Source organism: Equus quagga, chromosome 4 (assembly GCF_021613505.1).
Source record: "Equus quagga isolate Etosha38 chromosome 4, UCLA_HA_Equagga_1.0, whole genome shotgun sequence".
In the NCBI taxonomy this organism is placed as follows: Eukaryota; Metazoa; Chordata; class Mammalia; order Perissodactyla; family Equidae; genus Equus; species Equus quagga.
The window spans coordinates 111,477,555-111,493,404 of NC_060270.1; the positions used below are offsets into that span (position 1 = coordinate 111,477,555).

General features: G+C 34.5%; 1 protein-coding gene across 2 annotated transcripts in view; it reads left to right on the plus strand.

The window, feature by feature from the left end:
- Positions 1-15,850, plus strand: part of HAT1 (histone acetyltransferase 1) — a 57,725-nt gene that overhangs the window by 23,817 nt on the left and 18,058 nt on the right. For both annotated transcript variants that reach the window (XM_046659170.1, XM_046659172.1), the window contains exons 4-8: positions 2,901-3,021; positions 12,194-12,373; positions 12,647-12,768; positions 13,269-13,373; positions 13,696-13,802. In XM_046659170.1, coding sequence (XP_046515126.1) covers positions 2,901-3,021; positions 12,194-12,373; positions 12,647-12,768; positions 13,269-13,373; positions 13,696-13,802 — 635 coding nt within the window. The remainder of the gene's footprint in view (positions 1-2,900; positions 3,022-12,193; positions 12,374-12,646; positions 12,769-13,268; positions 13,374-13,695; positions 13,803-15,850) is intronic.

Genomic DNA, 15,850 nt, shown 5'->3' on the forward strand with positions numbered 1-15,850 from the left:
GGCCAGCCCAAGAGAAGTTTTTTTTTTTAAACATCTTTAAAGATATGTTGTGGGACATTCAGTGCAATTCTTTAACTTACTGTACCTTAATTACATTGTTAGAATGATCAGTTACCTTTTCTTACTACTTTTGATTTTGAAAAAATTTTCAAATTTGCAGAAGTTGCAGTAGTACTCTGTATATCCTTTTTGATTCACCAATTAACATTTGTCTGTATTTGCTTTAATCATTGTCTCTTCTTATATAAATATATTGATATGTTGTTGTTGAACCATTTGAGAGTAGGTTGCAAATACATCTTGATTCCTTACTCCTAAAAACTTTAGTATGTATTTCCTCAAAACAAGGACAATAACCATAATAATATGATCAAAATTCAGGAAATTTAACATTGATAAAATACTGTTTTCTAATATACAGTCCACATTTCAAATTTTGCCACTAGATTCCCAATAATTCTTTTATAACAATTTTTCCCCATCCTGGATCCAATTTAGAATCACATACTGCATTTAGTTGTCACCTCTCTTTAGTCACCTTTAATCTGAAACAGTTCCTCAGCCTTTCTTTGTTTTTCATGACATTGACATTTTTGTAGAGTATAGGCTGGCTAGTTTTGAAAACCTTTGTTTTGGATTAGGTTGATTGTTTCTTCATGATTAAATTTAGATAATGCATGTTTTTATTGTACAGTGATGGAAGTTGTGTCCTTCTCAGTGTGTCATATCAGAAAGTCCACGATGTCAGTTTATCCCATTGTTGGTTAAGTTAACTTGGGTCACTGGGTTTAGAGGTGGCTGCCAGGTTTCTTTACTATAAAGTTAGCACTTTTCCCTTTGTTATTTATATATAATCTGTGAGGAGATACTCTGAGACTGAAAATAGCCTTTTTCCCATCAAACTTTCACCTAGTTGTTAATGATTTTTGCCTGAATTTGTATTTTACTATGATTGTAAAATGGTGATTTTTCTATCTCTGTCATACCTTATACATTTATTAGTTGGCATTCTACTCTAAGGAAGAGCTTCTCCCCCTTATGTATTTCTTTGTTTATATCAGAATAGACTCAAAGATTCTTTTTTAACTCAGTGGGTTATAATCTGGTTCTGTTATTCATTTTGTGCTCAAATTATCCCAGATTCAGCAGGGGCCTACCCTTTCAAACTGGCTTTTGTGGGAGTCCTTTTGATATATCATCACTTTGGGGACACTTTACTTTCTGATACAATAAGCTGTTCCAGATTCATCTTGTACTTTCTCTACTAGTTCCGGAGTCAGCCATTTCCCCCAGGAACCCTGGTTTGTTGTAAAAGGGAAGAGTGTTTAGACATAGTAGACATTTAAAATATTTCCCTTTGTGGCTGTTTTCCCTATGCATTATTTCAACATTGTTGACATATTTATTTAATGTTTTAAAATTGACAAATGTCTTTTCATGAAACAAATTTCCTGAGAATTTCTCATTATTAATGAATCAGATTAGGTATTTTATGTGCTTTTAAATATTAATACTTATATTTTAATATATATTGATGCATGCAAAATTTGAGCCTTTCATATTTTAAACAGGTTTTGTTTTATAATAAAAATAACAATGCTTTCTCTTTGGAATTCTATCTTTAAGGAGCTATTTATTTTATTCTCTTCCTCTTACTGCTATTTAAAATCTCTTCCTGTGGTGATATCTTAGTGGGTAGGATCTAGTTTTACAGATACTGCTTCTTAATGGCATTTTGCACATTCACTTGTCTGTTTTGCATGTCATTAAAAGTGGTGTGTTTGCATACTGCTTTTCTAAGGTAGACAAATGACAGTCACATAATCGTGATAACCCTGTATCTTATGACCCAAGCATGACATTGGTCTTGATCCTAGTATCATTGCCACTCCTTTCTATTGCACGTAACTTTCACAGGCCTAAAATGGACACTGCTAATATTTTATTTTGGTGCCCTAGACAGAAATCTGGAAATGACACTGCTTCTTTCAAACAGTCTTCTTTCAGAATTCACTTTAAAAAAAAGAGCTCTATTGAGATATAATTTACCATACAATTCATCTATTTAAAAGTGTACAATTTAGTGGTTTTTAGTATATGCACAGTTGCGCAATCATCACCACAATCAATTTTAGAACATTTTGGTCATTCCTGCCAAAATCCCTGTAACCAGTTAGCATTTTTCATGCCCTTTTTCCCCCACCCTTCCTAGCCCTAAGCAGTCACTGATCTACTTTCTGTCTCTCTAGATTTACCTATTCTGGATATTTTAGAATTCACTTTTTAGAAAGGGAATAGCAAGCTGTAGATGGATAGCAGGGAACAGGGTTGGAAAAATAGCAGCAGCTCCTTTTCTGCTTTCTGAGTTCTTGGAGGGGTCTAATAGACAGGTGCGATCACCACTTTCAGCAGCTCTGGATGTTGGCAATAGAAGCAAGTGGTAATTGCAAGGACTAGGTCAAAGCTACATCTTAGCTGCTTGCCTGGCCAGGTACCCATTTAACACTACTTGTCTCTGATTTGAAATGCCTTCTAGTACTAGTAATAGCAGCAACAGCACCAACGGTAGCAGTAGTAGTAATGTCTAACATTTATTGAGTACTTGTACGATGTGCCAATGTTATAAATGGTTTACATGTATTAACTTGTTTGTCTAACCCAAACAACATGTCTGAGGTTGGTGCTATTATTCTGTCTTATTTTATAAATGAGGAAAGCTAAGGCATAGTTTCATTACAAATATTTCTTTCTTTTCTTTTTTTCCCCCCAAATAAGTATAGTGTAAAGTCTTGAAACTACTCATGAAGTTTTAACTTCATGTAGGGTTAATACTTTGTAATGACTTTTGCAAAGATTCATTTTGGAGTGTTAGATTACTGCTAGTTTTTTTTCCCTTTCAGCGAAACTGCTTTTGGTTACAAGGGTCTGAAGATCCTGTTATACTATATTGCTGGTAGCCTGTCAACAATGTTCCGTGTTGAATATGCATCTAAGGTTGATGAGAACTTTGACTGTGTAGAGGTAAGAACAGAAATAAATTTGTTTTTAACTGTTTTCTAACTGAGTATAAAACAGGTTTTAAAATCTGAAGGTTTGAGGGAGGAGAGAATCTATTTTATAGTAGGTTTAAAATCACATATTCAAATTTAGTTATGGAGATGATTGCCTGCCTGTCATTTCAGTTAAGTCTGTGATTATAATCCTTAGCTTGATCTGTTTCCTGAGCGGACCATCTCCTTAAGAACCTTCACTTTTATGATCAGAGTTGTAGTTTATTTACCAACTTTTGTTTTTTATTATGGACATGAAACTTCTTTTCCCAGAAGTTAAATAAGGAGGAGGGAAATAGCTAAATTTTCTACTTTTACCTCATAGAGAATTTGCCTGTTTAAATATCTCTTGCTGCATTTCTGATCTCACAAATTTTGCTTATATATTCCTTTATGAACACAGATAATTAAGCTGATTACATTATAAAACTATTGGAAACAAATGAGCCAAAAGAGGTTGAAGGCGAAGAGAGGCATTGAAGAGTATGCATGTGTGGCAGGCTGAATTATGGCCCCCCAAAAGGCAGTATGACCACAGAGGCGGAGTGATGTGGGCAAAAGCCAAGGAATGCTGCTGGCCCCCAGAAATTGGAAGAGGCAAGAAACAGATTCTCCTCTAGAGCCTCTGGAGGGAGTGTGGCCCTGTTGACACCTTGATTTTCACTCAGTGATAGTGATTTTAGACTTTGCCTTTAGACTGTGAGAGAATAAGTATGTTGTTTTAAGCCTCCAAGTTTGTGGTAATTTGTTAGAGCAGCCATGGGAAACTCATTCAGATTTTCGTATCAGGAAGTGGGGTGCTACTGCAACAAATAACTCAAACTGCAGAAATGTCTTTAGAAATGGGTAATGGTAAAGACTGGAAGAATTTTGAGGCACATGATAGAAAAAGCATAGATTGCCTTGAACAGACTGTTGGTAGAAATATGAACATTAAAGGTACTGCTGTAAGGGCTCAGAACAAAGGAAACATGGAAGAGAAAGTCTGTATCATCTTAGAGAATACATGTATTGTCATAAACAGAATGTTGGTAGAAATAGGAATGTTAAAGGTGCCTCTGATGAGGGCTCAGAAGGAAGATGTTAGTGGAAGTTGGAGGAAAGGAGATCTTTGTTATTTAGTGCCAGAAAGCCTAGCTGAATTGTGTCCTCCACTTAGGTGGAAAGCAGAACTTATAAACAACGAACTTGGATATTTAGCTCAGATTTCCAAGCAAAGTATTAAAGCTGTGGCCTGGTTTCTGGCTGCTTATAGTAAAACGTGAGAGGAAAGAGATAAATTGAGGGGAGAACTGTTAAGCAAAATAGATCCAGGATTTGATAATTTGGGAGATTCTCAGCCTATCCAGATTGCAGAAGATGCTAAAATTAGGAGATTCATTGTCAGGAAAGTATGCTCTGGAAAGAAGCCCAAGAGTGTGGCTAGCTAACCTTTTGCTCTTGCTGAATAGATTAGGCATGTGACTCATGGATCTCTTCAGTAATCTCAGCGAAAGCCAGGAAAAGAGACTGAATAGAGTTCAAGGAAGATCTATGAAGGACCATTTTGTCTAATGATGTGAACCCTCATGGCATACACAGGTGACCCACAGGGTTTTGAGAGTGTTATATCAGCAGAAACACTTCCAGTTTGGACTGACAGAATGAGAGAAGGCTGATGAACTTCCAAAATTCTGTGGGCAGGAAACAGGTGGTTAACACCACTCAGCTGCAAACATGTGCTACCCTTCATGAAAAAGGAAAAATGACTCTTTGGGCCCAGAGAGTAGAGCCACAGGTGACAGTATTTCCAGGCCTTGAAACCTAAGAATTTGACCTGTTAGATTTTGAAATTGCCTGGTACCAGTGACTACTTTCTTCCTACCCTTTTCTCCCTTTTGGAATGGGAAAGTCTATGACTTTTACCCTATGCCTGTCCTACTATTGTATTTTAGAAGGAATAACTTATTTTCTAGTTCATAAGAGGAAAGGAATTTTGTCCCACGATGTGTCATACTTGGAGTCTCACCCATACCTGATTTAGACAACTTAGATAATGAGATTTTGGACTTGATGCTGCAGTGGTTGAAACTTTTGAGGAAGTTTGGATGGGATGAATGTTTTTTTGTGTTTGGAATGCACAGGAATCTTTGAGGGAACTTAAGAAAATTACCTATCTTAGACTTGTTCTGCTTCTGGGCATTCCTGTTTAGAGGCATTGAAACTTTTCATCAAGAATTACTTTACAGAGTTGATCTTTTGAAAATTAAATACCATTTTTGTCACTGAATCACACTTATAAATTGAAAATTGGAAATTGTTTTTTTAGTAAAATCTCTTATCCCTTGGACATCAATCCAACAAGTTTTATCAAATCAAATCTGTCATATTATTGATAATACTGTGCTACACACAACTAGGCAGAGAATTAAAATGTGGAAAATGAAGACCTTATGTATTACTACAGTTTGGATCATAACTTTTTTCTGTAGAAGAATCAGTTCTTAAAGCATTAACAATGAAGCCAGCTTGTTCAAGGCTTTAAACTGACTTTAAACTTCTGACTTATCTTTTGCCAGCCTCATGCCCTATCCTTTTTTGTTAAAACCTCTTTTCATTACTTGGACTGGTTGATTTGGCCCTTATTTTATTTCTTTTTTTTTTTTTATTTTGTTTTATTGTAAAGGACTTTCCCAAAGTTACACAACTAGTAATTAATCAAGAGTGTACTAGAAGATAATCACTTAGCAGTAGTATGCATAATATATAGTAATATCCTATTAAAAGATATTAGGACTGTTTATGACCTGTTTTAAATGGGCCCAGGCTCTTGTGCTTATTAGTTTTTATCTTTTTTTTTTTACAATGTGTATTTCATTTATTTTTTTTCCCCTGCTCTGATACTTTTGTGCTATAAGCTCTCAATTTATTGTTATTGTGAGGGCCTTCCCTCTTGCAAACAGTCATCTTATGGTAAGCTTAATGGCATCATAACATGAATTGTATATAGCATGAAAGAGATCTGAAATAGTCTCTTATACTTGTTATTCAACTTTGGTGTGAGAAATATTTTGAGCACTTACTTTTTTTTGTTACCACTTCCTAGCCCTGTTCCAGATAACTAAGCTTGTCAAATAAATAATCTGTAACTGCACTTAATATTTATTTTATTCAGTGGTTGTGTCTCTTGGAAATTTTTGAAATTTTACATACATAAAAGTGATTCTGAGTAATACTGTAGGTGTGGTGATTTGATGTTTGAAAAGATTTAATCTTAGATAAACTTTTACATAGACTTATTATAATGGAGTTTTTCCATAATCAGATATTTCTTATTAGATTGTTAAATTCTCAAGCCCTGGTGGATATTCTTATAAAACTGCAGACAGTATTTTTCTTTGTGTTGTTCACTGTTGTTTTAGGGTTTTGGTGGTGTTTTTTTTTTTTTTTTAAAGTTCCTTCTGATAGGATTTGATTTCTTCCAAAGGAATTATTGACTTAGTTATTGATAAATCTTTCAAGTACTATGTGCAGTGAAAATAGCTGTGTATTTGCATTGATTTCTAATTGTTCCATTCTTAAAAAACAGGTTTTTCCATTTAGAAGTACTGTGTTAGGCATAAGGAATCAATCTTTTATAATGTCTTTTGCTAGGGTTATTTTTTGCTTCATGGTTGAAGATCATTTATTTAAATTACATGTTCAAGCAAAGACTTTTTTTCCCTTATGAGAAAAGAATGGATAGTGGATTTTGGGGGAATGGGCCTACTTCTTCTATCTGAGTTTGCAGTGAGAATGTTCTTTCCACAGTGCCTTCTGTGTTCTTGATGCCAGGGATATAGTGGCAAACAAAACAAAGCCACTGCTCTCATGGAGCTTACGTTCTAGCCAAGAGGAATAGTCGATAACCAAATAGTAAATAAATTAAATTCAGATGGTATTATGAAGAAACATTTTGCTGGTTTCTGAATAAAGAAGAGCCAGCCATGCAATAATCTGAGGGAAGAGCTTAGTAAGCAAAGGGACCAGCATATATAAAGGCCCTGAAATGAGAACATTCTTGGTATTTTTGTAGTCCAGAAAAATCACTGTCATTAAATCATTGTGGTGATAGAGAGAAGGGTAGGAGATGGTTGAAGGGGTTGGCAAAACTAGATCATGTATAGTAAGAATAATTGATAACCTTTAGAGGTTTTAATGATATAATGATATGGTTTATATTTTTAAAAGATGCTTCTGGCTGCTATGCAGAGAACACACTGTAGGGGGTAGGAGTGAAGGAAGGGAGACGAGACCATTGCAGTGTGACAGACAACAGTACATTTGGTTGTCTGATGATCTATTTTGGAGGTACAGCCAGTAGGACTTGCTGTTGAATTGAATATGATGAATGAGGGGAAGATGATCAAGGAGGATCCCATTGCTTAGGCAATCGTGGTGCTGTTAACTGAGATAGGGAAGATTGGAGAATTAGATTTAAGTGGGGAAAAAAAATCAAGATTTTTGTTTTAGGTGCATTAAGTTTGAGACTATTATATAATTTATCATATTTGAGTCTTTGCAGACTAAACTATGTAGCATTATTTTTGCATGTGAAAAATAAACCCTTTCAGATGGTCAGAAACCACAAGAAATCTGCTTAGAAGTTAATTTGCTTGTTAGAATTTTGCCATTATATTAATCTTTCATCATTCATTCTTTTTCTTTTCCAAGCTGAGTTCTCCAATTGCACCTAAAATTTTTTAGTCACAACTAAGATGCCTGTAAAACATCTCCAGTAACCATCATCTTTAAAGGCAACATAATTATTCTGAATTTTACAATACAATAAACTTGCTTATTCAGACACTGATGGTTTATTCATCTTATGGTTGTCCTTGACCTTTGTTTTTATCAATACTTCCTGCCCTCTCTTGAGGTAATTTCATTGCCTTTTAGTGAGAGAGAGTGTAACTAAGATTGTTCAGTTTTGCTAATTGCTAGCATTTCTGGGAAGAGTTTGGGTAGAGGAAGTTGAAATACATGGATAAGGTTTATATTATCTGAATTCCGTCATCTCTTTTATTCTTGTCTCCCATTGAATTTGAGAATAGATAAGAGCAGATTTAAAAATTTTTTGGGATTCCTTTGCCTCATAGAAAAGTCCTGTACATTTATAAAATTTAATCTTGAGGAAATGAAAACAAGAATCTTTGGTAGACTAATAATATTTTACTATACTCTTTTTTTGGTAATTGTGACAGTATTCTTAATGAGTAATGGTTTTTATGAAATAGAGTAAAAAGCTTTAAAATTATATATTGAGATTTTTATCTTGGAATTTTGTGAGTTCAAGTAATAAAACACTAATGGAGTATAAATAAACATAGTTTGGCCTTTGTTTTTCCATTACTGAAAGAGTTCATGCTGTTAATTTCTTTAACAGTACTAAAATTTCTACACCTTAAATATTATCAGAGAGTGTAAGATCAAGCAAGTTAAGTAGAAATGAAAAATTTTTTTGCTTGCTTTTGGAGCATATCTTAGGTATATTTAGAATTATAGTTAATGTCAAGTCTCTGCCACTTTAGCCAAGTAAGGGACAGCATACCTACTTAACATGCCTTTAAAGTTGGTTTAAAAAAATAACTTACCATAGACAAATTTAGACAAATGGTGCTTGTTTAGGATAAGATATTAAAGAGGTAATTTGGTTTTCAAATGTGTATAAATAGAAATACAAGTGTAAAGATATTTATATTATAGCAGACTACCAGTTATTCTCAGACACATTACTTTTATACAGTGATGAGGAAAAGCAAAAATTGTTTCATGGGAACATCCTATGTGTAACACAGTATAGAACATTGAAAGTTGAAATGACCACGGTGAGAGGGTGTACAGTCTAAAACATTTCATCATGACTCACCTAACATAAGACCCAAATAGAATACTTTTATGCTTTCCTTTTAAAAAAGATATTGCCAAATGTTCAGAAAATGCTTGTAAGGAATGTCTTTATTAATTAAATATGTCATGTTGTGTTCTGGATTCTTTACCTATTCAGCTTAATTTCTTAGCCTTTCTATAACTATATTTTTATATAATCGTAATTGAAGTTTAAAATAATATTCTTAAAGATAAGGAATTACTCAGTGATCTTCAGGAATAGAATCTAAACGTTTAGCCACAAGCATTAGAACTAAAAGGTTTCAGTTAATCTGTAATTCTGTATTTAATTAAAAATGATTAGATGGGGGCTGGCCCCGTGGCCGAGTGGTTGAGTTCGCGCGCTCCACTGCAGGCGGCCCAGTGTTTCGTCGGTTCGAATCCTGGGTGCGGACATGGCACTGCTCGTCAAACCACGCTGAGGTGGCGTCCCACATGCCACAACTGGAGGGACCCACAACGAAGAATATACAACTATGTACTAGGGGGCTTTGGGGAGAAAAAGGAAAAAAATAAAATCTTTAAAAAAAAAAAATGATTAGATGGGTGATGATTTTATTATCTTGCCAGTAATACAATATGAAAAATACAGATTTCTAAGAGATAGTGGTAATAGGACTTTTTTTCTTAAAGCAGAATCCATTCAGTAGAGAAATGCAGACATTTTTCCTTCAGTGAAGCAAAGTTGTGAATTCTAGGTTTGAGGAGCTATTTGGTTGTATGCTATGTATTTTATGTAATATATCAGATATACATTTTCTGTAACCTAAATTATATAACAGATTCCTTGTTTTTAAACTTAGCCTTTTATTCCCATGTAAAAGTTCTAAAGTAATGTGTAAACTTGCCCAGAGCAAAATATTTATTTGATGATATTTATTACAATAAATAGGTATCTTTTGAAGGCTGAAAGTTAAACATTAACTCTCTTTCAACTTTGTTGAGCTCAAACCTTTGGGTTGCTCTGTCTTCCACCAGAACTGCTGCAAGATTTCTTAGAATTTCTAAGAAATCTTTGAAGTACATTTGATGCAAGATTTGTGAAGTTATTTCATCATGTTTTGCGATGCCTTGTTGAGAAGACAGGACATGGGGAAAGTTTTTAAAAGTTAAAATTATATACACTATAAATTCCTTGAAGTGTTTTCTTTTAAATTGATAGATTATAAAACTGTTTATTTAAAAGTAGCGTTTCTAGACTTTTTTTAAACTTGGACAAAAATTATACTACTTTACCCATTACTAGTTTGGATTTTAATTGACACACAACAGACCTATTAAAACTATCCCTTATTATTACAATTTCCTCTTGTAATTACTGAAATTGTACAGATTCTATATAAAATATGCTTAAGATGGTCTCTTCACATTATATAGCAGTTTCAAGGAGAAATATTTACCAATTGGTACTTTAAAAATAAGCAAAAATAGTCCTGTCGAATGCAGTTTATTTGATTTTGAGGGTGAATGGATTGCAAGGACTGGTGTACATATTAGAAATAAGCTGTTGGGCAAAATGTTGAAGAGCTATATTTTAAATAATAGCTCTTTTTTTAGAGCTATAAACAAGTTATATATAAATGTTGGTGGTACCACAGCCTTGAAAATAAAACTTGTTTGTGATAAACTCCATTCTTGGTTCTCTTTCCTAAAATGTAACTGAATAATAATAAAGTGCTATTCATCTGCAGGTGCATTGCTTCTACTTAGTTAAAAGATGGTTGAAAGGACAGGAATTAGTAGCATGTTGTATTAGCCTTTTGTAGTGTATTTTGTCCTAAGCATCTTAATTTCCCTGTTTTGAATGCTAAGTAGCAAGGGTCTTGGTTTAGAACTAATACCCATCATGCATGTAAACGGTATGAAAGAGCTGCTTAGTAAGTTAACACAAAGTGTTCTTGTGTCAGTCCTTGTGGAAATAGATACAATACAAACATTACAGCTGAACTCACGGCAAACTCCATTAAGTAAAAACCTGGCCTCATTGTTCAGAAAAAAGTTTGAATAGGCTGCAAGCTCATTTTGTTGAATGTAATGTCAGGCTTTTAGGGACTGTATTGAGGGATAAGGTTTTGTTAAGTTGAGACCAATTCATTAAGTTTTATTGCCTGGTGAGAAGCAGTAATACTTTATTGTAAGACTTCATCAAATATTCATGGTTAAAGAGAAGTAGTAAATGTATTCAATCAAGTGGTCTTTTGGGGTTTTGAAAAGGATTATGAAGTCTGCTCAGCTGATAGTTTTAACATTCATCGAGGTTGTTTAACAGGGGTAATTTTAATCTCTGGGTTTAATTTTGTTGCCCAGGCTTGTCTCTTTTTACTGTCACAAATCCAAGTCTATAAAAATTGTGTCACATTATAGGGATAAGTGGATAATATATCCATTCATACAATTTATGTATTTCCTAAGCGGGTATATTTTAAAAATTATTATCTTAATTTTGAGTTTGGTGTATGAAGGAGTTATGACCTGTCTACTTGTTCATTGTGAAGTTGCTATTCGTTTGGTCAGACTCTAGCCTCACCTCACCACTGCTGGTGATCTTTTCATGTCTTGGATAATATGGTCTCTTTGACACATAAAATAATAAGCAGCCTTTTGTTTTAGCCAATTCAAATTGTCCTGAAGGGATATAGTCAGCATTTTCTACATGATGTTAGAAATTTCAATAGCGTTGCCCTTATTCTTGCACTTGATTTCAGGCTACACCTGCCGCCTCTTTTTTATTTCTATGTTGTGCTTAAGCTCATCTCAGATTTGTGCGGCAGTATCTTATGTACATGAAATTCATCCTTTCCCAGTTCACTGCATGTTTACTTCTTTCTTTCTTTCTTTTTTTTTTTTTAAAGATTGGCACCTGAACTAACATCTCTTGCCGGTCTTCTTTTTTTTTCTTCTTGTGCCCAAAGCCCCCCAGTACACAGTTGCATATTCCAGCTGTAGGTCCCTCTGGTTGTGCTGTGTGGGATGCTGCCTCAGCATGGCTTGATGAGTGGTCCCATGTCCACGCCCAGGATCTGAACTGGCAAAACCCTGGGCCTCTGAAGCAGAGCACACGAACTCAACCATTGGGCCATGGGACTGGCCCCTGCATGTTTCCTTCTATAGTTTAACCGTTAACTGAAGTTTTGTGATTTTTGTGGGTTTTTGTCCATTTCAAAGAAATTAAGCATATTCGACTAAATGTCAAATACGTTAATTTTTTCTTATGTCCTTTAATCTCCATTCCTTAGGCAGATGATGTCGAAGGCAAAATTAGACAAATTATTCCACCTGGATTTTGCACAAACACAAATGATTTTCTTTCTTTACTGGAAAAAGAAGTTGATTTCAAGCCATTTGGAACCTTACTCCATACATACTCTGTTCTCAGTCCAACAGGAGGAGAAAACTTTACTTTTCAGATATACAAGGTAAAGATAAATCTAAATATGTCTTGGGTAAAAGTACTCTATTTGCCCAAACCTGTATGCTATTTTGTTCTGTTATTTTCAGGCATTTATTCTAACTTTAGGAAACAAATTTTTGTCAGCATTAAGAACAAAGATCTATTTTGTATGTGTGTCTGTATACAGATCTTAATTTGAGCCTTCTAAACGTTTTCCCACAGGATAGTTTTGTGTTCTGCAGACTTTCACTTACCTCTGTGATGAGTTTCACCTGACTTTTCCTGGCTTTTTCCCTAGGCTGACATGACATGTAGAGGCTTTCGAGAATATCATGAAAGGCTTCAGACCTTTTTGATGTGGTTTATTGAAACTGCTAGCTTTATTGACGTGGATGATGAAAGATGGCACTACTTTCTAGTGTAAGTACAGTTCTAAAGCAACAGTAGACCTTATTACCTCCACAAAGCCAGCATTTTAATTGTGGCGGCCCAATTATTGGGACAGTATAATGATATTTTTCCCAGGAAAGAAAAACTATTGTTTATGAGGCTTGAGTTTTCCCTCATTATGCTTTGGGAGACCTTGAGAATAGAGCTGAATTAAACGCTGTTGTCCGTTAGGGCCCTGAATGTAGGCTTAAACAGTAAAATGAGCTTTGCCTGTGTTTTCTTTTACTTGCCACCTATTCATCTTTATAATAGGCAAGTGCACTGAAGTGATGTAAAGAGGTCTGATTTATCCAAGTTGCTGCACACCAATTAAGTGAATTGTACATTCAGAACATAGCAGGTGTACCCATTGGGCCCTCACAGAGTAGCTTGCTGACACTGAAAATTCAGTCAGAGAATGGAAAAGAAAATGGACACTGCATGGGAGCGCGACTGTAATTGACCTGCTTGGCTTTCTGTTTTATCTGCAGATTTGAGAAGTATAATAAGGATGGAGCTACGCTCTTTGCGACCGTAGGCTACATGACAGTCTATAATTACTATGTGTACCCAGACAAAACCCGGCCACGTGTAAGGTAATTGGCAGTATAACACGTGCCTTGTCTTTTATTTCAGAAGAAGGAACTGCTGAAGTTTCCAATACTTGTTATAATAGTGTTGATTTGTTTAAAAAAATCACCATTATTCATTGGCTATATACTGATTTATTTCATTGTTCCCTTTGAAACAGTATGGAAGATTAAACCAATTTTGAGTATCTTGATAATTTTTGAATTTCTTGAAGGTTGATTAAAAAAAAAACACATGGACTTTAAAGTGTTCATAATCCTATAGTGATTTGCAATTTTTAAACTGGTCATGTGTTATTTTAATTTTAAAATAATTTCTTTACTGTAGTCAGATGCTGATATTGACTCCATTTCAAGGTCAAGGCCATGGTGCCCAACTTCTTGAAACAGTTCATAGATACTACATTGCATCTCCCTCTGTTCTTGATATTACAGGTATGTAAAATTTGATTTGTTACTGAAAGAGCCTTTCTAAAAAATTTCTTCTTTACTGATAGATTTTGTTTTTGTCAGAAATAACTATTCAATTTTAAACAGCAGCATTCTCCTGGGGTCTTTCTGGAACTGTCTAAAGATGGTGTAAGGTTACATTTTGAATCATAAGTCTTTGTGGAATGGATTGCATCTCTGAGTATGAAGTGCTTATTCATTGAACAAATTGAAGATAATGAACTAAATATACATTGGGAAGTCTTGGTCGGGCATAAATACATTGCAAGTATGGTATCACTTATTTGTTCAGTTTATTTGCAAACACTTGCATTAGTCAGAGGCCGTGCTCTAATTTTCATATAGAGGCAGAATATACTAAACATTGCTGAGGAAAAAGACCAAGGTAAGTAGTTCCTGAGTAGAATACACGTTTCTTAAGGTGTGTGATTTATATTCCTAAAATGCACACCTTCACAACAGTATTTTATAAGGTGAAACGTAGGCCTGTTTGTTTTGGAAACATCTTTGAGTATGAATTAGCCATAAAAGTAGTATTATGACTAGGATGCTTAGGAGAAGGAAAGAGACTCGACTCTATTTAAACGAAGTCGTCATTAGATGGAGTTACAGATGATAGTATATAAACATGTGAACCACCGGAGAACAAAGTGACCCAGGGAACATTTATGTTGTCATTATCTTCTTTCCCCGAAGAAACACTGTTGCAGATTTGTTACTCATAAAGTCGCTGATTAAACTGAGTCACCTTTTTGTTTTCCATGAAAAGTACTGTGCTGGATATTCACATCCAAATTAGGTATTAAATTTTATTAATTCTGTGAGAGTTTGAATACATTTTTGTTTTTAAAACTGCAATACTTAACACACACTAAAATGTTAACTTCTTAAAAAAAATGCTGTTTTGGAATTGTATCAATTTTTTTAAAGACACCAAAGAAACCAAAATACTGAATGTGTGACTAACAAAAATATAAATGGGCTAGTAGGCTGATTATGTGTTAGTTTCCTCCTTTTTCACATAATGTCGTGTTTTGCTTGTCCAGGGTAAATAAAGTTACTTCAAAACAGATTTTGAATTGATCCTTTAGATTAATAAACTACAGGGAAAGCACGTTGTTTTTAAAAGGGAGTTCCATGTTTATAGAGTTGAATTACCTTTTCATCTGTCTTCTTGCTACTGTTAAATGGTTTGGAAACTTGGGAGATGAAGTAATTACTAAAGTTAGTTTATATCAAAAGTTATAAATTGTTTGACATCTTCACTAGCTTAGTGACTTATAAAATTATAGAAACATAATACAAATGATAACACTTCTTTTTAGCCCAGCTGAAAATTGTTTAGCTTCTGTTTACTTACAGTGCTTGGACTTGGTGCTACATGAAGGGACTTTTTTGGTGATTTTAATCTAGAGACTTAGAGTTCACATAAGTAGTCTTTGTCTTCTCTAGTGGGTAATGTGCCAGCAGGGGTTGTTTCTGTGAAGCCTCTTAACCACTTTCTTCTGTCTACTCCAACCAATAAAGTCCTTGATACTTAGCACCAATTAGCAGATAAAGAATTTTATTTCTTAAATCTCAGTGAAGAGTCATCAATAATGGTAGCCTTTATTCATGGCAAACTGAAGTCTCTAAAGAGAAAAGGCTAAACATGCTAAAGGACTTCTGAATTTGAAAACTGGGTATTAGCCTTTATTTTCAGCATTAACATTTCTCAGCATTATAAATTACTAAAAATGCCTTATCAGCTGTTCTCATTAAGATATTTCTCTTAGATTTCCATACCCAGTCCTTTAAAAAAAGAAAAGTACGGAATTTCCTACTCTTTTGTCATTTTAGTTGCCTATTTCTCCAGTATCTCCTATATTTTTTTAAACTTTGAGGCTCTTTAGCGGGCTCTGGATCTCCCTTTGCAATCCAGGATGTTCTTTATATTGAGATAGCCTTTTGGTTACTTAACATATAGCCAGATATAGTAATAATTAAAACTTACCATCAATGGCCTGTGTCACAGGATAGATAGGTGTTTGTGG